The sequence below is a fragment of the Pan troglodytes genome, chromosome 5, assembly GCF_028858775.2.
Source record: "Pan troglodytes isolate AG18354 chromosome 5, NHGRI_mPanTro3-v2.0_pri, whole genome shotgun sequence".
Classification (NCBI taxonomy): Eukaryota; Metazoa; Chordata; class Mammalia; order Primates; family Hominidae; genus Pan; species Pan troglodytes.
This window is the reverse complement of record NC_072403.2, coordinates 170,118,670-170,143,378: the sequence shown is the minus strand read 5'-3', so window position 1 is coordinate 170,143,378 and position 24,709 is coordinate 170,118,670. Positions and strand designations below refer to the sequence as shown.

General features: G+C 44.1%; 1 protein-coding gene across 22 annotated transcripts in view; it reads right to left on the bottom strand.

Moving 5' to 3' along the window:
- SYNJ2 (synaptojanin 2) overlaps nucleotides 1–24,709 on the bottom strand; it is a 130,190-nt gene that overhangs the window by 4,009 nt on the left and 101,472 nt on the right. For 5 of the 22 annotated variants that reach the window (XM_016956528.4, XM_054686954.2, XM_054686956.2 and 2 more), the window contains 7 exons: nucleotides 23,911–24,079; nucleotides 23,334–23,507; nucleotides 20,522–20,656; nucleotides 18,765–18,877; nucleotides 17,589–17,697; nucleotides 14,490–14,668; nucleotides 8,425–11,985 (listed from right to left, as the gene is read on the bottom strand). In XM_016956528.4, the coding sequence (XP_016812017.1) occupies nucleotides 11,239–11,985; nucleotides 14,490–14,668; nucleotides 17,589–17,697; nucleotides 18,765–18,877; nucleotides 20,522–20,656; nucleotides 23,334–23,507; nucleotides 23,911–24,079 (1,626 nt within the window). In that variant the 3' untranslated portion in view covers nucleotides 8,425–11,238. Of the gene's footprint in view, nucleotides 1–8,424; nucleotides 11,986–13,306; nucleotides 13,716–14,489; nucleotides 14,669–16,412; nucleotides 16,529–17,588; nucleotides 17,698–18,764; nucleotides 18,878–20,521; nucleotides 20,657–23,333; nucleotides 23,508–23,910; nucleotides 24,080–24,709 lie in introns of those variants that run through there. The other 17 variants (XM_063812687.1, XM_063812688.1, XM_016956532.4 and 14 more) reach the window with 12 other exon arrangements.

Here is a 24,709-nt window from a genome sequence, read left to right as displayed (position 1 = left end):
ACTATAATACACATAGAAAGATTTCTAAAATAATGTTTATGATTACTTCTGGGTAGATTTTGGGTGAACTTTTCATACTTTAATGCTTAATTTTATGAGTATTTGTTACTTTTTTCTTTTCTTTTCTTTTTTTTTTTTTTTTTGAGACAGAGTCTCACTCTTGCCCAAGCTGGAGTGCAATGGTGCGATCTCGGCTTGCTGCAACCTCAGCCTCCTGGGTACAAGCGATTCTCCTGCTTCAGCCTCCCAAGTAGCTAGGATTAAAGGCACCTGCCACCCACACCCGGCTAATTTTTGTATTTTTAGTAGAGATGGGAGTTTCACTGTGTTGGCCAGGCTGGTCTCAAATTCCTGACCTCAAGTGATCCACCCACCTCCGTTTCCAAAAGTGCTAGGATTACAGGCATGAGCCACTGCACCCAGCTGAGTATTTGTTACTTTGATACACAATTTATTTTAAAAAGAAATCTCTGTAACAGTCAAAATCCAAATCATAGCCACTGTGCTCATTGGTCAAGTTATTGCAACATAAGATGGAATATTAGTGAAAAAGGAATCTTAAAAAATAATAACAGGCTTCTGCTTTCAGTAATAGCAGGATAGATCATTTGGATCTAATCTCCCAGTGAGGACAATTAAAGAATCTAGACGAAATGTTTTTAATTGATCAAAGAGCTACAAAGAAAATAATAATGATTTATTGGCAAAAATAAATTATTATTATTATTATGAGACAGAGTCTTGCTCTGTCGCCCAGGCTGGAGTATGCAATCTCGGCTCACTGCAACCTCCATCTTCCGGGTTCAAGCAATTCTCCTGCCTCAGCCTCCCAAGTAGCTGGGATGACAGGCATGTGTTACCATGCCCAGCTGATTTTTGTATTTTTAGTAGAGACAGGGTTTCACCATATTGGTCAGGCTGGTCTCGAACTCCTGACCTCAGGTGATCCCACCACATCGGCCTCCCAAAGTGCTGGGATTATAGGCGTGAGCCACCATACCTGGCCCACTATTTTATCTATAGAAATAGCATCCAGGAGGCCGGGCGTGGTGGCTCATTCCACAGACTGAAGAAGTTAATCCAAAGCAGAGCATATAAAAATAAATCTGCATCTATACAGAGAATAGGGACACTGCAGAAAAGCCAAGACAAGAGGAAGATCTTAAAAGTAGTTAGAGAAAAATGTGTAAAGAACAACAGTTAAAATTGCTGCTGTTGAGAAGTCCTAAGTCAATGGAAGCCGGAAGACATTGGAATGATATTGTCAATGTGCTAAAAGAAAACCACTTCCAATCTAGAATTATACATCCAGTACAAATCATAAACACTTAAAATATTAAGGTGAAATGGACATTTTATATAAAGAAAAAGAGTTTACTGCCAGCAGACCTTCATTAATGGAAGGCAGAAGGCAAATGATCCAGCCAGAGGCACTGGAATTCAAGAAAGAATGTGGAGTGAAAAAAGAGGTAACTACTAGGATAAAGTAAATAAAAATTTTATAAAACATAATATATCAAGTGGGTGTTAAAATGTGTAAAGTTAAAATACACAGCAACTATAGCATATAAGTTGGGGGTGGGTAAGTGGAGTTAAGTGCTCCAAGGTTGTTGCGTTATTTACGAGGAAGGTAAAACAATGATTATCACTAGACTTTGAGAATTTAATGATACGTATTTTGTTTCTAAGATAACCAATAATAGACAAAAAATAGTGTATATAATGAATTCCAAACTAGGAGAGAAGAAAAAGGGGAATAAAAAAAAAATCTTAAGGCACAAACAGAGGGGAAAAGAAATAAGGAACAGATGGTACTAAGAGAAAGCACAAAATGGCATGGCAAATGAAAACCCAAATATAGTAATAATTGCATTAAATGTAAATGAACTAAATGCCCCAGTTAAAAGATAGTGTGTCAGACTGGATAAGAAATAACACCCTACTATATGTGTTTATAAGAGACCCACCTGACACAATCAAGTGAAAAAAGAGGCACAAATTGCCAATATTAGGAAGGAAGAGGAAATATCACTACAATGCACACATTACAAGATAAGAGGATATTAATAGATACTTTCAGGCCAATATTACTCAATTTTTAATAGAAAACTCCAAGGAAAATACAGCTTACCCAAGTTGCCTATGAAATAGAAAACTTTTATAGTCCTATTCCTATAAAAGGAATAGAATAAGTGGTTTTAAAATCTCACAAACTATAGGCCCAAGTGAATTCAATGTACTGTTCCTTACTGGTCAGGAAGGACTAGCCATATTTATGACTTAGAGATTATCAGTATATTCTTACTGCTGAAAATCATCAGAGAACATTTATGACCTATATTTCATGTATTAAAATTAGCTTAGAACGAACCTAGACAGAACTTGACTGGTGAGTGCTACCGAAAGTTTAAGGAGGAAATAGTTCCAATATTATCAAGTTTTCCCAGTTAATAGAAAAAGAGTGTAGTCCCCAGCTCATTTTATGAGGTTAACAAAACTCTGATACCAAAACCATTCAAGGACAGTATAAAAAAGGGAAAGTTACAAGCCGTTCTCATGGATGTAGCTGCAAAAATCCCAAGCAAAAATATTGACAAATTAAAGCCAGCAACACTTAAGGGGGTAAAATAATCTCCCCAAGTTGGAGTTACACAATGAATGCAAGGTTTGCTTAGCACTGAAAAATTGATCAACGTAATTCACCAAATTAAACAAAAGGAAAAATCATAATCATTGCAATACACACAAAATATCTGATAAAATTCAACCACTATTCATGCAAAAGATAAACTTAGCAAGCCAGGAAGAGAATTTTCTCAATAAAGGATATTAAAAGAAAAAAACAACAACAGTAAACATCATACTTAGTGGTAAAAATATTAACATCTTCCCTCTGAGAACAGGAATAACACAAGAATGCCTACCAGCAGCATTTTTAACATCGTCCTAAATGTCCTAGCCAACTCTGTAAGGCAAGAAAAAGACACAAAGATACAAGGATGAGAAAGGAATAAACAAAATTCATTGTTTGCTAATATGATTATTTACATAGAAAATCCAAAAAAACCACAGATACCATGTTTTATCAATTCCAAGACACATTTTACAATATTTGAACATCTCTGTAATTGGGCTGCATCTCACAATAGATACTGAGTCTTAGTTGGAAGCCGTCTTAAGAATGATGGTACATAAATGGTGTGTCTGATAATTGATGGTATACTAGGTGTATCAAAATACAGTAAATTGTTAGAATTTTGAGAGTTTGGCAAGGTTGCTGATGCATTCAATATAAAAAGTCTGTAAGTATACTAGTAAAAAATAGCAAATGAATTTTAAGATAAGTATTGTCTGTTAGATATAATAATGACATTAAGGTTATGAAAGAAAATGTTGGAGATACACGTTGAAAGTACCGAGGAATCAAGTATGATAGCAGAATTGCTTTGAATATTTCAGCAAAGGAAAAATATATAAAGCAAATATAGCAAAGTGTTATTACTGTTAAATCCCAGGTGACAGATATGCGAGGGTCCAGGCTATTCCCTCTGATTTAATGTATGTCTGAAACTTTTTACAAGTTAAAAACTAAGAAACATCAAGGAAAACCTTAAATGAAGAGATGTGATGGGTTCTTGGACTGAAGACTCAATACCGTAAAGCTGTCTATTCTATTCCATGCAATCCCAAAAATTCCAACAGGTTTTTAAAAAATGAAACTTCAATTGATTTTAAAATTGATCTAAAAATACAAAGACTCAAAAATAGCCAAGATACTCTTAAAGAAAAAGAATATGGTGAGAGTGCTTATCAGATAACAAAGTTAAATGAAATAAGGCAACGTTGTATTGGCACACGGATAGACAAGCAGGCCAATGCTACAGAACACGGAGAGCCCAGAAAGTCTACATTCTGGAACAGCTGTATGAGCTGCTCAGGGAAACCTCTCCCACAGAAAGACATCTATTAAACTGGTCAAAATTAGCAAAAGCAATCATTCAATGTCTCTAGAGATTGACCAAAAGGCTGACAACAAATTGTGAAACATTTATTCAGCAAGATCTAAGGAATCTTGGTAGGAGCAAGGCGAGGGCATCACTTTGGAACTAGAACTAGAGCCTTCACCATCCCCCACAGATCTGCCTTGCACAAAGACCTGTTCCAGCAGGTAGAGTGTAATTGACAGCAAATCAATTTTTCTCTCTCTCTCTCTCACACACACACACACAATTTTGTACCCTATGACTAAAAAAAAAAAAATTATATTGATGAAACCACTTTGCAAATCAATCCTCCACATGGCCACATCGAACGTTAACACATTTTTAAAAGTAGATGGTTTTCTAGGTCATAGTCTCAGGTCACAGGCCAATAAAATTAGGGCTAAGTAATTTAAAATGCCAAAAAAAAAAAAAAAAAACCCAAAATCAAAAATAAAAACAAAAAACCCTTAACTATTTGGAAATTATACAGTCTCCTAAATAACCAATGGATCAAAGAGAACGCAACGACAAATTACAATCTAGCAATTAATGACAAGGAGAAAATTTCATTCCAAAATGTATAGGGTGCAGTTAAAGCTAAAATCAAGGGAAAATGTATAACTTTAATTAAATATCTTTATTATTAACTATGAAAGACCAAAAATGAAAACCCAGTTCTATTAAGATTAGGAAAAGAACAAAAGTAAAAGTACAAAACAGATCCAAGTTAAAAATTAATGAAAGATGTTTAAAAATACAAAGAAAAAATATATTTTTAGACAGTCTCACTCTGTCACCCAGGATGGAGTGCAGTGGCACAATCTTGGCTCACTGCAGCCTCCACCTCCTGGGTTCAAGTGATTCTTGTACCTCAGCCTCCCAAGTAGCTGGGATTACAGGCATGCACCACCATGCCTGGCTAATTTTTGTATTTGTAGTAGAGATAGGTTTTTCCCATATTTGGCCAGGCTGATCTTGAACTCCTGACCTCAAGTGATCTGCCTGCCTTGGCCTCCCAAAGTACTAAGATTACAGGTCTGAACCACTGCACTGGCCAAAGAAAAATATTTTTAAACACAATACAGAGGGAGCTGGGCATGGTGGCTCGCACCTGTAGTCCCAGCACTTTGGGAGGCCAAGGGGGGAGGATTGCTCGAGGCCAGGAGTTCGAGACCAGCCTGGGCAACATGGTAAAACCCTGTCTCTACAAAAAATACAAAAAACTAGCCAGGCATGGTGGCAAGCCCCTATAGTTTCAGCTACTTGGGACCTGAGGTGGGAGTATTGCTGGAGCCCAGGAGGTCAAGGCTACTGTGAGCTATGATCATGCCACTGCACTCCAGCCTGGGTGACAGAGTGAGATCCTGTCTCTAAAAAGAAAACAATAGAAAGGATATATAAATCCCAAAGTTGTTCTTTGAAAATGTCAATAAAATTGAATAACCCCTTGAGAAACCTAATTCGGGAAGCAAGAGCAATGGTTTATTACTTAACAAATGGTCATTGTATAGGCGTCCCTCAGGAAGAAGCTGTTGGGTCCACTTCATACCATTTCTAAACTATATTCCAGATGCTTTGAAGAGCTGCTATTATCCCAGGCAAAGCCTATAACCTTAACCATTCTACCACACAGATTTATTCAGATATTTCTACAAACAACTTCTTCTGTTATACACAGAATAAAATCCTAAACTATAGGTCCTCTGAAATTATCTTTACCATTGACTAACATCCTTTCTATTAATCGACTCTGTTACTTTTCAAATTCTTAATCCTCTTTCTGCTCTGCAAAAAGACAATGTCAAGAGAATCAAAAGACAAGCCACAGACTCAGAGAAAATATTTACAAAAGATGTATCTGATAAAGGACTGTTATCCAAAATGTATGAAGAACGCTTAAAACTCAACAGTAAGAAAATGAACTTTATCCATTTAAAAACTGGGCCAAATATATGAACAGATACCTCACCAAAGAAGACACACAGATGGCAAACATACGAGATGTTCAATATCATGTCATTAGGAAATTGCAAATTAAGACATCACAACATACCTGTTAGAATGGCCAAAATCCCAAAATGCTGTCAGCACCAGATGCTGGTGAGGATGTGGAGCAACAGGAACTCTCATTCACTGCTGGGGGGAATGCAAAATGGTACTGCCACTTGCGAAGACAGTTTGGCAGTTTCTTACAGACATACTCTTACCATATGATCCAGCAATTACACTCCTTCATATTTACCCAAATGAATTGAAAACTTATGTCCACACAAAAACATGCACACAGATGTTTATAGCAGCTTTATTCATAATTGCCAAAACTTGAAGGCAACTAAGGTGTCTTTCAGTAGGAGAATGGATAAACTGGTACGTCCAGACAATGGATTATATTCAGCACTGAAAAAAAAAGAGCTATCCACTCATGAAAAGACTACATACTGTGTGATTCCAACTCTATGACATTCAGGAAAGGGAAAAACCATGGAGACAGTAAAAGATAAGTGGTTGCCAGGGATTGAGAGGAAGGAGGGATGAATAGGTGGGGCCCAGAGGATTTTTACGGTAGTGAAACTCCTCTGCATGATAATGCAATGGTGGATCCATGTCATTATACACTTGTCCAAGCCCATAGAATGTGCAACACCAAAAGTGAACCCTAAACTATGGACTTGGGAGGATGATGTACCAATGCAGTCAATTGATTGAAACAAATGTACCAGTCTGGTGGGGGGAAGTCAATAGTGGAGGAGGCTGTGCACGTGTTGGGGTAGGGAGGATATGGAAACTCTACTTTCTGGGCAATTTTGCCGTGAACATAAAACAGCTCTGAAAATATAATTAATTAAAAAAATAGTTCAAAATTCCTTTTTGAGACGGAGTCTCACTCTGTCGCCCAGGATGGAGTGCAGTCGCGCGATCTCAGCTCACTGCAAGCTCCGCCTCCTGGGTTCACGCCATTCTCCTGCCTCAGCCTCCCGAGTAGCTGGGACTACAGGTGCCCACCACCATGCCCGGCTAATTTTTTGTATTTTTAGTAGAGACGGGGTTTCACCGTGTTAGCCAGGATGGTCTCGATCTCCTGACCTCGTGATCCGCCTGCCTCGGCCTCCCAAAGTGCTGGGATTACAGGCATGAGCCACCGTGCCTGGCCCAAAATTCTTAATACTCTTCTACCAAATCTTCCCTGTCTGTTCACAATTACTCTCTCATTTATACTCATTTATTTATTTGAGACAGAGTCACACTCTGGCTGGAGTGCAGTGGTGCAATCTCGGCTCGCTGCAACCTCTGCCTCCTGGGCTTAAAGGGATTCTCCTGCCTCAGCCTCCTGAGGATTACAGGTGTGCGCCACCTCTCCCAGCTAATTTTCATATTTTTAGTAGAGACAGGGTTTCACCATGTTGGCCAGGCTGGTCTCAAACACCCGGCGGCCTCAGGTGATGCACCCGCCTTGGCCTCCCAAAATGTTGAGATTACAGGCGTGAGCCACCGTGCCTGGCCTCATTTGTACTCTTATTACCTCATTGAGATAAAGGCAAACAATTTGCCTTGGATGAGAGTGCGTTTTAAACCTATCTCCCCTAGTCCCTTGAAAAGGAAGTTTCTGCAACTGGCTGTCAGATTTAGTAAATTCAATATGCCTCCTTACTGGTCAGGAAGAACTAGCCATATTTATTAGAGATTTATTCTTATTCCTGAAAATCATCAGAGAACACTTATGATCTATATTGTATTAATTAGCTTAGAGCAAACCTAGACAGAACTTGAAGTGTTTACTTCCGTCTCCTGCTTCTATGCTGTAATGGACTCAAGCTAGCAGTTCAGTTTTTATAAGTTTGCTATAAAATCGTACAGAAAATGAATTCTAGCATCTCTAAGTAGCATAAAGTTATTATATGTTATGGCAGTATTCCCTGCTAGCAGCATTCAAGTCATAAATTCTTAACCAGATGATTACTTTTCTGGTTTTTGAACTTAATTTAATAGTTAAAAAAAGAACCGGTTGGGCGCAGTGGCTCACACCTGTAATCTCAGCACTTTGAGAGGCCTAGGCAGGCGGATCACAAGGTCAGGAGTTTGAGACCAGCCTGGCCAATATGGTGAAACCCCGTCTCTACTAAAAATACAAAAAAATTAGCCAGGCATGGTGGGACATGCCTGTAAGCCCAGCTATTCAGGAGACTGAGGCAGGAGAATTGCTTGAACCCGGGTTGCTCACTGCAGGTTGCAGTGAGCAAGATCGCACCACTGCACTCCACCCTGGGTGACAGAGTGAGACTGTCTCCAAAAAAAAACAAAATCAAAAACAAAAAAAACAAAAAACCAAAACCCAAAACTCAAGAGGAATTACTAAATAACTAGTAATTACATTTGATCCAGAACAGAAGGTAGCCAAAGATATTCTAAGGTTCTCTTCATATCTGAAAAGAAATAAGCCCAATTTAAAAAAAGACAAAAACATTTAATAGGTATCATGTACAATTTCAGTACAAATTTTCACTTCAAAAAATATTACAGGATTTTATTAATCACTAGTCCCCCAATAATCTTTGCAGCTTTCCTTCCCAATGAAATGACTTCATTATAAAGTGAACGCTTTGATACATTACTTTGTTTATACTTACACACACATCAGGGAGAATTTTATTATGTGCCTTGAACTTCAACAACGTTAAACCGTTACAGGAATTGCTTAAGCTGATGTCCTAATTCAATCATTAACCAAAACATATTTTAAGAATAGGCAAGAAGTCTGAGAAGATGGTGATGTAAAAGGGACTAGGCTTGGGGTCAGAGAGACAATGGTGAGTTGTGAAGTACCTAAGCCAGTCTGCGTGAACTGCACCATGTTAGAGAACAGCAGGAACAAAATAAGCTACAAGGTCACAATAAGAAGCCCTGGATGGTAGCATCAAAGATGAAACATTTAAAAAACCACAGAATGAAATCCCCCAAGATGGCAGCTGCTCATTGTCAAGATTATTTAATCAACTCTGCTGCTGACCTGGGAATCCTACCAACTAGTAAGCATTGATTTTAAAAATAAATGAGGCAATTCCAATTGTCCTTTTTTTTTTTTTTAAGAGAATTCTGGTATGAGAACCATACCTACTACCAACTCCAAATCCAATCTATGTTGTTCACTAAATTTGACAGCCACGATCAAATAATATTTAACTCTTAAACTCCTCGTAACTTTTTTGTGATTCACCTCCCCCGGTCAACACAATTCTGTGTGTTTTTACTTACGGTCAGACTCTGAAGAGCTACTTAGGAGATGAGCACATATTTTAACAAAAATTTTATTCTCTGTCCCATTTATTTGCTATCTGGAACGAAGAGAAAACCTAAAAATGAGATCTATTTCCAGCACTGCAAGCAACTTTGGAGGAGCTTACTTTTCCCCTGCTTCTTTGACTGGTTGTTACATTTATCTGTTTTCAAATTTATCTCCTTTTTGGTGAGAAAAGAGGTTATAGGGAAAAGAGCATTTGAATGAATTCTTCAATTTCATTTCATTTATGACTCTGGCTGTTAATAGCGATGTGCATCTTGGCAAATCAGCTTCTCCAAGGAACCCATCTTGCTCTCTCCCCCAAACTCTGTTAAGGACCATTCTGTTTATTTCTTGTGTTTGTTACGGAGGTAAAAATCATATAAAGCACGTAAATGCCACCAACGGCATCCTGATCACCTAAACACCGCCTTTTATGACTGGTCAACTATGCATCTTATCTGTCTAGCTCTGTGGGTCACGGATTCTTTTTTTTTTTTTTTTTATCCTTTTCCAGGTATTAGTTTTCAGATGAAAAGAGATACGTGTTGTAACTTTTGTTTTGATGGCCAGATTTAAGTAATCTGCAATATATCTTGATAGTGACAATGAAAACTAATTATGAAATTCCAGATGTCTAATTGGTAACAAGACAGTGGCATAGCCCAGGCAAGATGATCCTTACTATCCTAGCGGTCAGCTTTTAGGACAGACATCCCCCAGTCACGTAAGGGATGACACTTGATCACTGCTGTGCGAGCCTCCGTACGAGGCTCCCAGATACAACAGGCGGTACAGTAAGATTTCACTACTGAACTTCTAATTAAATAGCGAAAACACGGTATCTGCTCCAAATGGATTCCAGACCTTGTAACATTACTTTAAAAATGTAAAGCACTATGGTAACGTCTTTTTCAATTATTGAATAGGTGAGAAGTGCTGTCGGAAACGTGGGAAAAATGTATAGGCAAAAAATATAGACAAACATATAGACAAGCAAACCCAGAAACACTGGCCTGGTGATTCTTATATGCAGGGACACATAGCACTTTCCATCCCAAAGCTCCAGCCGGACAGACGAGGCTGAAACACTCTCCATATTCTAACAATGAGAATATCGCGTATCAGCAAGAGTTTTCGCACTGTGTGCTTTTATGTGGTATGCGTGGAATATAAGCGGAACAAAGGATCCGTGAGGTTTCATTTAATAAGGACTAGATGGTGGATAAAAATTGGTTTCAGTAGCACACCATGGCTCAGGATTATAGTAATTGATAGGGCATGCAATGTCTAAGACATGGCACAGGAGCCTTCAGCTAGTTTAAGCTAAGGTTAAGCTAACGGTGTATGCCACCGGCTCCCTCGGGATTCACGCATCATCAAGGTTAACGCACATGTACACACTTAAACATGAAGGCTCATGGGAATGTACAGTCTAGTCATTAGGTTGACCTATTTGGCTGCTTCCGACTCTGATTTTTTGTAACCTTGTTTAAGTGGGCCAGAACAGCTACTAATGGTCACAACGACCTCTTTCTCTAATCCTTACTTTATACATCAACCTTCAGGTGGCTCCCCAAAATGTTATACCAAATCTGTAAAATGCAAATAAAACAAAAGACAAATCTCCACCACGTACAACATGAACTGAACAGCCATTTAAAAATTCAATGGGTGAGAACTTCTTGGACCTCATTGGCTAGATTCCTTTCTTAAAATCCATACACCGAATTTAACAGGAAGGTTCCCATTCCTTGAAGAGCAAACTTCAGATGTACAAGCCTTGAGTGAAATATATTTTGGTGGCTGAGTAACCATCTTACTGAATAAGAGACACGATTTTTGTAAACTACACGAGAGTGACAGATGCACAAACGTTTTGGCCAGTGTGCCTTTAAATAGATGTCTCTTCTGGTGGAGCGATGCCTAGAGGGAGGAAGGTATGCATTCTATAGGACTGCAGCCTTCAAAGCCGCTCAGTCATGTTTTTGCCAGTGGGTCAAACACCTGCAGTGCTGTCCTCTTGTCTTGGTCACTGATTGTCACCCAGTGACCTAAGGTTTTGTGTTCATGATCTGGTGGCAGCTCTGCCTTGGCAGCTGAAGCGCCAGCTGACACTGGGTCTATGGGATCTCTTTTGGGGCTCCTGGTTCCTGAGTCCAAAGGGTCTGAGCTCTTAGAAAGCCAAGTGTTATTCAACAGTTTAGGGTGGTGAAGAAGGTTCCAGAAGGGGTCCTGATAATCACCAAGAAGTGGGGCTGCCTCTGGCTTCATCGCTTTGGTGCCATCGCTGTCGGGGCTTGTAGCAGATGAAGTGCTGAGAAAGTCCCCTTGTGGGAAGACGGTGCCCGTGGCAGGTGGGTGCCCAGAGGGCCTGTCACTGCTATTGTAAGTGAGGCCCTGGAGGAGCTGGCTGTTGCTCTGCAGGACCTGCAGGTGGAAGGCTGCGGGGGCTGACTTCTTCCTCCTCGGGGGTACCTTGGGCACAAGAGGTGGCGCCTCCAGAGGTGGTGGCACAGAGGCTCCTGCCCCAGGAGGGGCTTCGTCTGATGCTGGCTTCCTGTGGCTTGGCCTCTCTGCAGCTTTCCCAGGCTGAAATGTTCTTGGTTTGGGAACAGGAGGGACTCGAGGGGCTGTCACGACAGGAGGGGCCTCAACGCTTGTCTCCGGGGGCCCGATTGTAAAATGGACAGTCTGTTGCTCAAACTGTTCTTCCGGTGACAGGGGCTGAGAAAAGGTGGGACAAAGAGTGTAAATAAGAAGCCAATAACTAGGCAGCTGAGGATCGGAGAACAGAGTGGCCAGCAGAGAACAGAGATGAGACCAAGCTGACATTCTAGCAAATTCGAGATTTGAGAATGTGTGGGGTGCCAGAAATGTGACCAGGTAAGAAAAAGAAAAAGCACAGGAGAAACACACATTTATCAGGTCACACCAGCAGGTCCAATGAAAACGAGTGGAAAATTTAAAACCAGGGCCACAGTAAATAATCAGACAAACTTTTCTTTGTCCTTTAGGAAATGGGGTGATGCTCTTCCTTTATTGAAAGCAAACCTCTCTGAAAACACTCTTTGAAGTTGCAACCTGGGCTGATTCATGGTCTGTATCATGCTAGGGTGAAGTAACTTGTGTTACAACATAAGCTAACTGAAGGACTAATGGATATACTTTCTCCTTGAATTTTTTTTTTTTTTTTTTTTGAGAAGGAGTCTCGCCCTGTCCCCCAGGCTGGAGTGCAATGGCGCAATCTCAGCTCACTGTAACCTCCGCCTCCCAGGTTCAAGCGATTCTCCTGCTTCAGCCTCCCGAGTAGCTGGGATTGCAGGCGCCTGCCACCATGCCTGGCTAATTTTTGTATTTTTTAGTAGAGACGGGGTTTCACCATGTTGGTCAGGCTGGTCTCGAACTCCTGACCTCAGGTGATCCACCCGCCTCAGCCTCCCAAAGTGCTGGGATTACAGGCGTGAGCCACCGCGCCCAGCTCCTTGAATCTTTTATACTTAAATATTGGTAAAGAATGGAAACCTTGACACTGCCTTGGTTCTGGTTCAAATCTATCACAAAGAAAACAACTGCACAGGCAAAATGAAGCTTTTGTTCAGAAAAGGTGATCAGTAGACTAGTTAAACATTGGCGTTTCAGTGTTTCTTTGGTTCTTTAGAAAACAAACTAAAAAAAAAGAAAGTCTCTTTTCCAACAGCCTTTTAACTTTAACTCCTGTGCAGCAGGTTGGGAAAATGAATCTATTTCTGCTCCTGGCTTTTACAAGAAAAGACAAAGCAGGTGGTCCCCGACTTACAATGGTTCCACTGAGGATTTTCCACTTCACCCTAGTGCACAAGCACTAATGTTCCATAAAAAGCATACTTTGAATTTTGAAGTTTGATCTTTTATTTTTATTATTATAAAATAGGCTGTGTTAGATGGGTGTTTTTTTTTTTTTTTTTTCCCAGCCGTAGGCTAATGTATGTGTTCTGAGTGTGTTCAAGGTCAGCGAGACCATGACGTTTGCTAGGTTAGGTGTATGAGATGCAGTTTTGACACGCTATTTTTCAACTTACGATGGGTTTATTGGGATGTAACCCCATTTTAAGTCGAGGAGCATCTGAACAGGGAAGAGGCGGAGGAAAAAGGTCCACTTTGTAAGGAAGCATGGACAAGGGACGACGGATGGCAATGAGCCAATGTGGGACAGAAGAGCAACCCAGGAAATACAAAGCAAGCGCTGTCAAGAGTGAAGCCGAAGCCCCCCTCACACTCTCTAGGGGGGAAGCAGCATCGTGCTGTGATGACCAGAAAGGGATTACCGAGGGTCCGTTACTAGAACACTGAGATCAAACGGAAGATCCAGATGTGTCTACAGATGCCAGTCTTTGGGCTGCTACTGTCCTTACAAACTCATGTCTTTGAAGCAGTAAGCAAGGCTGAGAAGCTTGAGAGCGAGAGCAAAAAACAATCTGCAAGAAAAGTGGCAAGAAAAGCTGTGGAACCTCTCGTAGGCTGAGGCCGCACGAGAGCATGTGAACATGGCGAATCTGGGAATCGGTTACTGTTTTCCTAATGCCTTGAAACCATGTGCACACAACACAGACCACACGCAAATGGGCGGTACCAGAACACGTGGGGAAAAGCATCCCACTATGGTTCCCTCTGGGGACTCAAAACACTTAGGAAGCATAATACCTCCAACCTGTTCTCGTCACACTGACAATGTGCGACAGTGGACTCCTCGTTCTTCTCAGCCAGAGCCAAGACACAGTAGGATATGAGGGAAGAAGCAGTTGTCAAAACTTTCCCCAAAGACACACCTGTGTCTGGGACTCATGAACGTGAGGATGTCCATAGGGAACTAGATTTTTATCTGTGAGACGCAAATCTGTTTTTTGTTTTTGTTTTTGTTTTTTTTTGAGGTGGAGTCTCACTCTGCTGCTCAGGCTGGAATGCAGTGGCACGATTTCGGCTCACTGCAACCTCTGCCTCCTGGGTTCAAGTGATTCTCCTGCCTCAGCCTCCTGAGTAGCTGGGATTACAGGCGTGTGCCACCACGCCGGCATCTATTTTTAGTAGAGATGGGGTTTCACACCATGTTGGTCAGGCTGGTCTTGAACTCCTGACCTCGTAATCCGCTTGCCTTGGCTTCCCAATGTGCTGGGATTACAGGCCACAATTCTTAACTATCGAGACATGTGAGCAACTTAGGAGTAAGAGGTTTTATGTTACCAGGCTTTTACCTTTCCTGTCCTTCTCAAGGTTGGCTTCTTGATGGCAGGAACTCTGGGTGGGGGCCGACGGGGAAGGAGTGGGGGCGCCTGTGGGGTCTCTGGTTTGGCTGCCCCCGGTGTGGGCTCTGGTTCAGAGGATGCTTCAAGGTCCCTTGGGGCCACGGCACTTAGGGCTTCTTCGGAGGCACCTGAAACATAAAACCACATGGCTGAAGTGTAAAGGACAAGGCAATTCACTGCATGATTTCGTCCTTAGACAGTTGACATCCTAAGTGTCATTTACTAATTCAGTGTATTTCAGGAGTAATCAGCTAGGTTCAGTCCCAGCTTTTTTTCTTTCTTCTTTTTTACGATGGGCTCTCGCTCTGCCACCCAGGCCGGAGTGCAGCGGCATGATCACGGCTCACTGCAGTCTCAACCTCCCAGGCTCGAGCAATTCTCCCATTTCAGCCTCCCGAGTAGCTGGGATTACGGGTGAGCACTGCCACGCCCAGCCAATTTTTAAAATTTTTAGTAGAGATGAGGTCTCACTATGTTGCTGGAACTCCTGGGCTCATGCAGTCTTACCTCAGCCTCCCAAGTAGCTGGGACTACTGGTGCGAACCACCACGCCCAACTAATTTTAAAATTTTTGTAGAGAGAGGGTCTCATTGTGTTGCCCAGACTTGTCTTGAACTCCTGGATTCAAGCAGTCCTCCCACCCCAGCCTCTCAAAGTGCTGGGATTATAGGCGTGAGCCACTGCACCCAGCAGTCCCAGGTTTTCATGCTCACCTTCCTAGCAGGGGTGGTGATCTGGGGTCTGTGGATAGTTTGGATGGGGACCAGTGAGACCCTGAGATCATATGCAAAGTCTCATGTGTACTTACATTTCTCAGGGTAGATGATCCAAAGACATCAAAATCTCAATGGGGCCATGACCAAGAAAGTGTTAAGCTGGGACTGTAGGTAGATTTCACACCTCTACTAACATCTACATCTCTAGAGTTTTTTTTTTTTAACAGCTTTATTGTGACATAATTCACATACCGTGAAATTCACCCTCTCTAAGTGTACCATTCACTGGTTTTTAGTGTATCCACAAAGTTGTGCAACCATCATACGATCTAACTCCAGAACATTTTCATCACACAAAAAAGAAGCCCCACAGCAGCCACTCCCCACCCAGGCCTCCTTCCAGTCCCTGGAAAGCACGAAGAACTTTCTGACCCCATGAATTTGCCTGCTGTGGCCATTTCATAAAAAGGGGATGGTACACTATGTGGCCTTTTTTTCTTTCTTTCACATAGTATAATCTCTTCAAGGTCCACCCATGAAGTAGTATGTATCAGCACTTCATTCTTTTTTTTTTTTTGAGACAGAGTCTAGCTCTGTCGCCCAGGCTGGAGTGCAGTGGCGTTATCTTGGCTCACTGCAACCTCTGCCTCCCCAGTTCAAATGATTCTTCTGCCTCAGCCTCCCGAGTAACTGGGACTAACAGGCTAATTTTTTTGTATTTTTAGTAGAGACGGAGTTTCACTGTGTTAGCCAGGATGGTCTCGATCTCCTAACCTTGTGATCCGCCTGCCTCGGCCTCCCAAAGCGCTGGGATTACAGGCGTGAGCCACTGCACCCAGCACCCAGCCCCATTCTGAACAATATTCCATTGTATGGATGGACCACATTTTGTTTATCCATTTATCAGCTGATGGACACTTGGGTTGTTATATCCATAGTTTTAGTTATTTTTCTTTCTTTCTTTTTTCTTTTTTTGAGATGGAGTCTTGCTCTGTCACCCAGGCTGGAGTGCAGTGGCGCAATCTTGGCTCACTGCGAGCTCCACCTCCCGGGTTCAGCCATTCTCCTGCCTCAGCCTCCTGAGTAGCTGGGACTACAGTCGCCCACCATCACGCCCGGCTAATTTTTTGAATTTTTAGTAGAGACGGGGTTTCACCGTGTTAGCCAGGATGGTCTCGATCTCCTGTCCTCGTGATCCACCCGCCTCGGCCTCCCAAAGTGCTGGGATTACAGGCGTGAGCCACCGTGCCTGGCCTAGTTTTAGTTATTTTTCTAAAATAAAAAAAAAAGAAAGCAGTTGTGGCAGTATCATTCTACAACAGTAGTTCTCGACCTTTTAACTCATGCCCCCTTAAATATTATTTGAGAATTCCAAAGAAGTTAAACATGCTGACTAAAAGCAAATTAAGCAATGGTGATTGCTTACACCTTTTTAAAGGGCACACTCGGCCAGGTGTGGTGGCTCACACCTGTAATCCCAGCACTTTAGGAGGCCAAGGTGGATGAATCACCTGAGGTTGGGAGTTCAAGACCAGCCTGGCCAACAAGGTGAAACCACATTTCTACTGAAAATACAAAAATTAGCTCGTCATGGGGGTGCGCGCCTGTAGTCCCAGCTACTCAGGTGGCTGAGGCAGGATATTTGCTTGAACCTGGGAGGCGGAGGTTGCAGTGACCTGGGATTGAGCCACTGCACTCCAGTCCAGCTGACAGAGTGAAACTCAGTCTCAAACAAACAAACAAACAAAAAAACGAAAAGGGCACACTCTCCTCTCCAGGAGATTCTGGAACAAAGCCAAGGCCAAAACTAAAAGTGTAAATTACCAGTGATTATGAATGAAGTGGGGGAGAGCCCAAGGTAACTAACATGGTTTAAGTAACAGCAACAAAAAATAATGTGGTGGGAAAGAGGTCCCTGCCTGACACTAAAAACTTTATTTCCACTTGCCAGTGATTTAAAAGGTAGATTTTGTGGCTGAAATTAGGACAAACACTAGAACTGTCTCTGTTTTATAAAGCTGGCAGAATGACTTCATGCCGGCAGCATTCACCTTTTTTAAAAACTCATTTTGGTTTATTTCGGTCTCTCCTTTAGATGCCGCTTAATAGCTCTGGGATGATTTTTATATACACCCAGAATTCTGAAAATACAATTTTAAATGGACAATCAATCTTAGTATAGATTTATATAAAATGTTGCTAAAGGATGTTTTCATTTAATATTGCCTCCAGAAGAATAAAAAGAGTTATTTTCGTTTCTAGACCACTTTTAGCAGGGAGATAAAAAGAAAAGGAGAATTGGTTTTTCCCCTGCCCCCAGGAAAGCACCTACCTCCTCTGGCTTCCAGGAGACACCGGATTGCTGCTTCTGCCTCCTGGGCATTGGTGGTTTTGATCTGCTTGACATTATAAGGTTTACTTATTCCAGTCCGAGCCTTGGGCTTGAGGACAGAATGAGGAAGAGCAGAGTATCAGCAGAGGCAGGAGGACAGCCTCGTGGGACGTATCTGCTACCCGTGGGTCTGTGCAGGGCTCCACCAGACGATACTGACCATACAAACTCCAGCCTCCACCACACCCTGCAATCCTCTCTTTCCTGGAGCACTCTCTTTCCAAGAGTGCCATACTACTTAGACCTGATGACCCTGGTCTTCAAAGCCGGGTGATTACAGATTTTTGCATATGGACAGACCATCTTCTATCTTTTTTTCAATAACCAGGTGAAAGCCAGAAAGCAAAATAAGAGGCCACTCTTTCCATGGTCCCACTGAGTTGTTAAAATACCTTCCTTAAAAGTGCTTTTTCTACTTCTTCATCCAGCATGTGGGTTGCCTTTAATGACCTATTTTCACTACTGTAAAACACTGGCCTCCAGTCACCCCTCCACCTGCTGGGGCCACACAAGCACTTAACCAGGCCCAGCACCCCAGAGGCATCCCGGTCATAGCAGTTTCCCCCTAGCACCCAGCTTCCCCTCTCTCCCCTCTACTTCCCTGCCTTCACCTGCTCTCTTCCCCAGCAGCTCATGGTACCCTCTGGAACCATGCACCTCCACAATCCTCTATGGCTGTTAGTCTTCCTAGTGTGTTCCCCAACTTCATTATTTACATCTCTTTTTAGCCTCTTCTCTCAACCAACTTCACTCCAGAATGATCATCATTTTCCCAGGATAACGACCTGAATTTCTCCCATTTTCCCTTCTACCAAGCAATGCTCTGCCCATACACCAAGGGCAGAGGCAAGAATGGGAAGAGAGAGAAATGGATGAATATGGAAACCAGGGATATTTGGGATTTTTCATCAAAAGTGATTTTTTCTAGAACACTCCATACAACCATTTAAAAGCCCTATGGAGAACCTGCGAGGAAGGGTTATGGGGTTTGGAGATGAGACGGTGAGCAGGTAGAGGGTTAAAGACACATAAATCTATATATTCACTGAGAAGACAGATCCCACACTATCCTGAGGGCAAAACCCTTGGGATTGAAATGTATGCAGAAGAACTCACAGGTTGCTGAGGTGCTCCTGGTAGAAGTCTTGCCGTCTGCAAAATTGAATACTGCCCATGGGTGCCGGAGGAGATGGATGCATCTGAAGCCGACTTTTTCACCATTAAACCGGCTGTAAAAACCAACGAGGGCAGAGTCTCAATCTCAGTGAAGGCACAACTTCCCAGCCAGCTGCCAGGAGCCCGACTAGACGAGGCGGATGTCCCAGCAGACCACAGACACGGTGAGGTCCGAATACTCACTCGGCACTTAGGGCACCCACAGAGCCAGGCCTTCCTTGACTCTCTATGGAGTTTCTCACTTGATTCTACCAGTGTGTGCCTATTGATGTAGATGATCTGGAGAAGCATTACTAGAATGCAAACTTTAACATCTTGGGGGATTCAGATCTGATATAAAAACCAATTGATTTTGAAATGGTTCCAAACACTATTGCTAGGACCAGATTTTTAAAATATTTTGTGGGGAAAAAATATTTCAAAAACCCCAGCCTGGGCAACATGGTGAAACTGTCTCTACAAAATAAATAAATAAATGAATAAAAATAGCCAAGCCTGATGGTATGCGCCTGCAGTCCTAGCTACTTGGCAGGCTGAGGTAGGAGGATTGCTTGAGCCGGGGAGGTCAAGGCTTCAGTGAGCTGTGAGATCGCGCCACGGCACTCCAGCCCGGGGGACAGAATGAGCCCATCTCAAAAAAAAAAAAAAAAAAAAAAATCCAAAGCAGGGGAATAAACTGTTAAAATATACTTGCAGCCATTAACAAATCATGTTTTGGAACATTCAATGACACAGAAAATATAACCCATTAAATAAAAGACAACCGACCAGAGAAAATGGGTATTAATTTTGTTAAAAAAAAAAAAAAAAAGAAGTATGTTGCTGCAGATACATGAAACTGGAAAAAGAAGACTTTTTTCAACAACTACGACCCGTAGGTCATCAAGTGAATTTTAAAATTTTGTTCTTCTTTGTAGTTATCTCTAAAATTTCCACAATAATACATGACTTATACATTTTATTTTTGGGTTATTTTTATATCTGGGCTTGTGGCTTGCCATTGGTTACTACCGTGACGTCAGCCACAATGAGCCCAATTCTGAAGTAATGGCTTAGGAAGATCTAAGTCTGATCATCACATTTTTGGGGAGGGAGAAGTAAACAGTGGTGGGAAAATGCAAGTGGATCAAAAGCACATCACAGCTTTGCTTTCAGGTTATCAGGGAGGGCTGGATGGGCAAAGCATTGTTCGAACAACCAGAAGAAAATGCTCCTAGACCCAGGATAAGGGGGAACTTGTTCTGAGCCCGGGGAACAGGAGGCCTCGGAGCGCAGAGGGGTGACCGGGTCACCTCCAGGCGGGGACCTGGGTTTACCAGATTCCTCATAAGCAGAGGGAGGACTGCGCAGCAGCTGAGGAGAGACTTCTGACTGCAAAGCTCACGTCCCTCCCATGGCTGCGGCCCCCATTCTGCATCCTCTAATGCTGCCGAAGGAGAGCAGCTTGAAGCAATAGCACAGCTCCAGGGTGAACAGCAGCTTTGGAAAGGAGCCGTTTCATTTGCCATGAGAAACACAACCAGCCCTGACGTCAAACGTGTCCTGGATTTACAACAAAACGGAGCCCGAGGAGGAGGAAGCCCTGTAGGGACCGGAAGGCCGGGGAGAAGTGGATTCGGAGCCGTGTTTTCAGTAGCAGGGAACGCGCGGTTATTCCTGGCAGGCATCCAGGGAGCTGAAAGCAAGCAGAGTCTTACTTGGAGGGGGGGGTCTCTGCGGGGGGTGAGGTGGCCGAGGCCGGTTGGGGACCGACAGAGACCTGCTCGGAGAACGGTGGCGGAACTCCCCGACGGCTTCCAGCTCCCGCTTGAGCTCCACCAGGTCCGCGTCATCTGGAGGACATGGCGGGGCATGAGTACAATGGTCTGTTCCACACGTGAGCGTGTCAGACACGGATCTGAGCACAGGAGGCCGACTGTGGCAGGGGGACCTGCTGTAGGACAGCTGAAGGCTCTGTCCAGAAACGGGCACCTCTGTCTGCCGGGGAGGGGCGGGGGCGGGGAGGGCACCCAGTGCCTGCTTGGAACATTCAGTGAACCATGGATAATGGGTATTTCTCAGACTTGAGAGACACTGAGCTATTTCAAAGTGTGTTTTCTTGTGAAATAACAAGACTTGGGCAGAGTGGAGGAGACAGTTGCAAACCACAACCCCTGAAGGGTCAACCAACCACAGGCAGATGTTTTCAATTCCTCACTCTAGAACACACCGGCTGAGGAAGCTGAGGGTGTTCTCCCTGCTCTGGCAGCAGAGCAGCCTGGCATGCAGTGGCCAGTGCCTAGGACCAGGGGTCCTGCTTACTCATCAAATCCCAAACCCTGTGGGCCCATGGCTGGCCACTCCCAAGGGTCTGCCATGTTGACCTGCCCTGCACACACCTTCCAAGAGGCTGAGGGGTCTTCAGGAGGCACAGCTCCTGCTTCATTACAGATCAAATCAGCAGCCCTAGGGCTCCCCCAAAGCATGGGCCTCTCCATTTCACTTTGACTCGGACACCCCACTCCCTGTATCCAGCAGCTCCACCCCATGTGTCCTGGAGACTGGAACTGGGGAAAGGCAGGATTTCTCCTACAAATGGGAATGGCTGAACACCCCACAGCATCAAGGGAAGACCCTCTCAATGCCCACCAGGTAGCAAAGCCGCCCACATGTCCCGTGTTGCGCTATTAGTTTCTTCATGCAAAGGACTATCTGTGCTCACACCTGCACTGGCTCCAGAGGCTGCCTGCATGACAGCCACCCCCGAGAAAAAGGTCCTTCTTATGGGAAGAGCACATCCCTCCAGCCACTTCAACTCCAGGGCAGAAGCCCCTGGCAGGAGCAACGTGCAGAACCACCGCGATGCTCCGGCGAAGGCTGCTGCTTCAGTCTTGGGCAGAAGTCCCCAAACCTGGCTGTGTGTCCAAACCACCTGGAAAGCTTGGTGAAACGCCAGGCTTCCAGGGTCCCACCCCACTCCTACCAAATCCAGATCTCTCTGGTAGGGCTCAAAAATCCATAAGTTTAAAAGCTCCTGATGGTTCGGTATAGGCAAGTTATTGATCAGTGTGGGGACCAGCGTACGGTCAAAGGGGCTGGAGGTCTTCGCACCTCTCCTGGCAAAGTACCGTCCCTGAGAGGTACCTTAATCCACTTTCAGCCCTGTTCTCTGCTCTCAGCCCCAGCTCAATGGGCCCAATGCATGGCTAAGCTCCTGCACCTGCTGGTTAGAGCTGTCCTCCAACTCGGGGCTCAGTGACTGACAGCTAGAGGCATGCCTGGCTATGAATGGAACAGCATCAACGTAGCTGACACTGAAATATGAACTACCCGACCTGCCAGCCACGTAACATTAGTGGGCTTTAAAAGTTACTGAGAACAGTTACTGGCCAGGTGCAGTGGCTCACACCTGTAATTCCAGCACTTTGGAAGTGCTGGTAGGAGGGTCACTTGAGCCCAGGAGTTTGAGACCAGCTTGGGCAACATAGTGAGACCCCGTCTCTACAAAAAATGCAAAAAATTATCTGGGCATGGTGGTGCAACCCTGTAGTCCCAGCTACTTGGGAGGCTGAGGTGGGAGGATCGCTTGAGCCTGGGAGGTGGAGGTTGTAGTGAGCTGAGATTGTATCACTGCACTCCAGCCTGGGAGACAGTGAGACCCTGTCTCAAAAAAAAAAAAAGTTGTATTATTTAATCTAGGGGTGTGTGGTTCAATCAATGTGACCTTTCAGGCCCTCTGAAGTCTAAAATGATACAATGATGTGACCGTATGACATGACTGTATAATAATATGATATTATATGAGTGTGACCATACGCCAGCAACTCAGGACATAGATATGGATTATGTCTCTACTGGGATTGAATCAGAAGTTTTTTTGTTGTTGTTGTTTTGAGACGGAATCTCACTTTGTCACCCAAGCTGGAGTGCAGTGGGGCGATCTCGGCTCATTGCAACCTCTGCCTCCCCAGTTCAAGCGATTCTCCTGCTTCAGCCGCCTGAGTAGCTGGGATTACAGGCATGTGCACCACCATGCCCTGCTAATTTTTAAAAAATATTTTTAGTAGAGACAGGGTTTCACCATGTTGGCCAGGCTGGTCTTGAACTCCTGACCTCAAGCGATCCACCTGTCTCGGCCTCCCAAAGTGCTGGGATTACAGGTGTGAGCCACTGCGCCCGGCTGAATCAGAAGAGTTTTGTTGGGGGTGGGAAATAATCACAAATATAAAACCAGTTCAGAACCGTGGCCATTTGAATATCCAGAGGAAACAAGAATTATCTTGAATCTGGTGTGTTATGGGGGTACAAGTTATTGTAAAAAAATAAACTAACTAGAGGAAATCAGGGTGTTGGAGCTGGCTACCTCTACAGGGCTCAGTCCCTACCCCTCGCTTGGCCTCCCTGGTTGAGGTCTCTCCTGGGACCTGCATACTTGATATCACACAGTGCCCAATCGCCAAGAGAAAAAGGAAAGTCTGTCCTGAGCCGACTCCATGGCTGAGGCTCCTGAGAAAAGAAGGGTCAGGCTACCTTTGTACGTTGGATGCTGCTGCTTTTTGGTGAGAGCAGGTGACTTGCTGGGAGGAGCCAGTGCTGTGGGGCCGGGGACATCAGAGAGGTCGTCTCCCCCGAGTTCACTGTCCGAGACCCCAGGCTGATTGAATTCATCCACCAAGTAGTCTTCATCATCTTCAAGAATATCCCCTGGGAGAAGGAAATGAATCACAATTCGGGTGAAAACAATGAGGGGGAAAGGCTCAGGCTTTCATCAGTGGGACTGGTTCAGCTCCTGTCAGGACACGTGCACCCCGCCCTGCAGCTCAGGGCCCAGGCGCCAGCAGGGACGGTACCCCAGTTCCATTGGTACGCCCACAGCCCTGACATCCTCACAGCCACTGTTTGTAGCCTAAGTTTAGACGCCTCCGGTCCCAGGTAGCATGGCATGCATCGTTGACACATACAAACATGCTCATCACATGGGACAGAGGGCTTGCCCTGCGGGTGTTCTCCGTCACTTCTGCAAGGGAGGCTTTAGAAGGTGTCCTTAAAAGCTCAGGCCTGTTGCTAGAAGAACGGCTTGCCTGTCCCTCCCTGCAGGGTCACTAACCTTCTGACTCATAGTCCAAACTTGTGAAGTCAAAGTTTTCCTCCAGCAAACAGGAGTTGGCAGTGGGAGACACGGGGGCCATGCTGTCTCGTTTCCGAATGATCTCCTCTCGCAAACCTTTCAGCCAGTCCTTGGTCTTCGGTCTAATCTTCACTGCTCTGCCTTTCACCTGGGAGGGCAGAGCGGCCACCCAGGAATAAATAAAAATCATGACCACTCCTGTTGATCACACAATGCTTCTCACCAAAACCCACACACCCTCAATGAGGCCAATCTTCACATTTGGCCATGAAAAACCAAGGGTCCAGACCTCACGCAGGCTCAGCATAGCTCTCATACATCTGGTTGAAAAAAAAGTTGAACTGGGCTGGGTGCGGTGGCTCACACCTGTAATCCCAGCACTCTGAGAGGCCGAAGCAGGTAGATCCCTTGAGGTCAGGAGTTTGAGACCAGCCTGACCAACACGGTGAAACCCGATCTGTACTAAAAATACAAAAATTAGCTGGGCGTGGTGGTGAGTGCCTGTAGTCCCAGCTACTCGGGAGGCTGAGGCAGGAGAATCGCTTGAACCCGGGAGGCGGAGGCTGCGGTGAGCCGAGATTGCACCACTGCACTCTAGCCTGGGTGACAGAGCAAGACTCCATCTCAAAAAAAAAAAGTTGAACTCTCATCTCCAGCTTCCCATTTGGTACAGATTTAAAGCCAGGATACTATAAAAACGGAAACTATCTATGAGCTGCACATTCCAAAATACATACTCTAAAGAGAAAGATTGGAATAGTCTCCCACATGGCAGTGC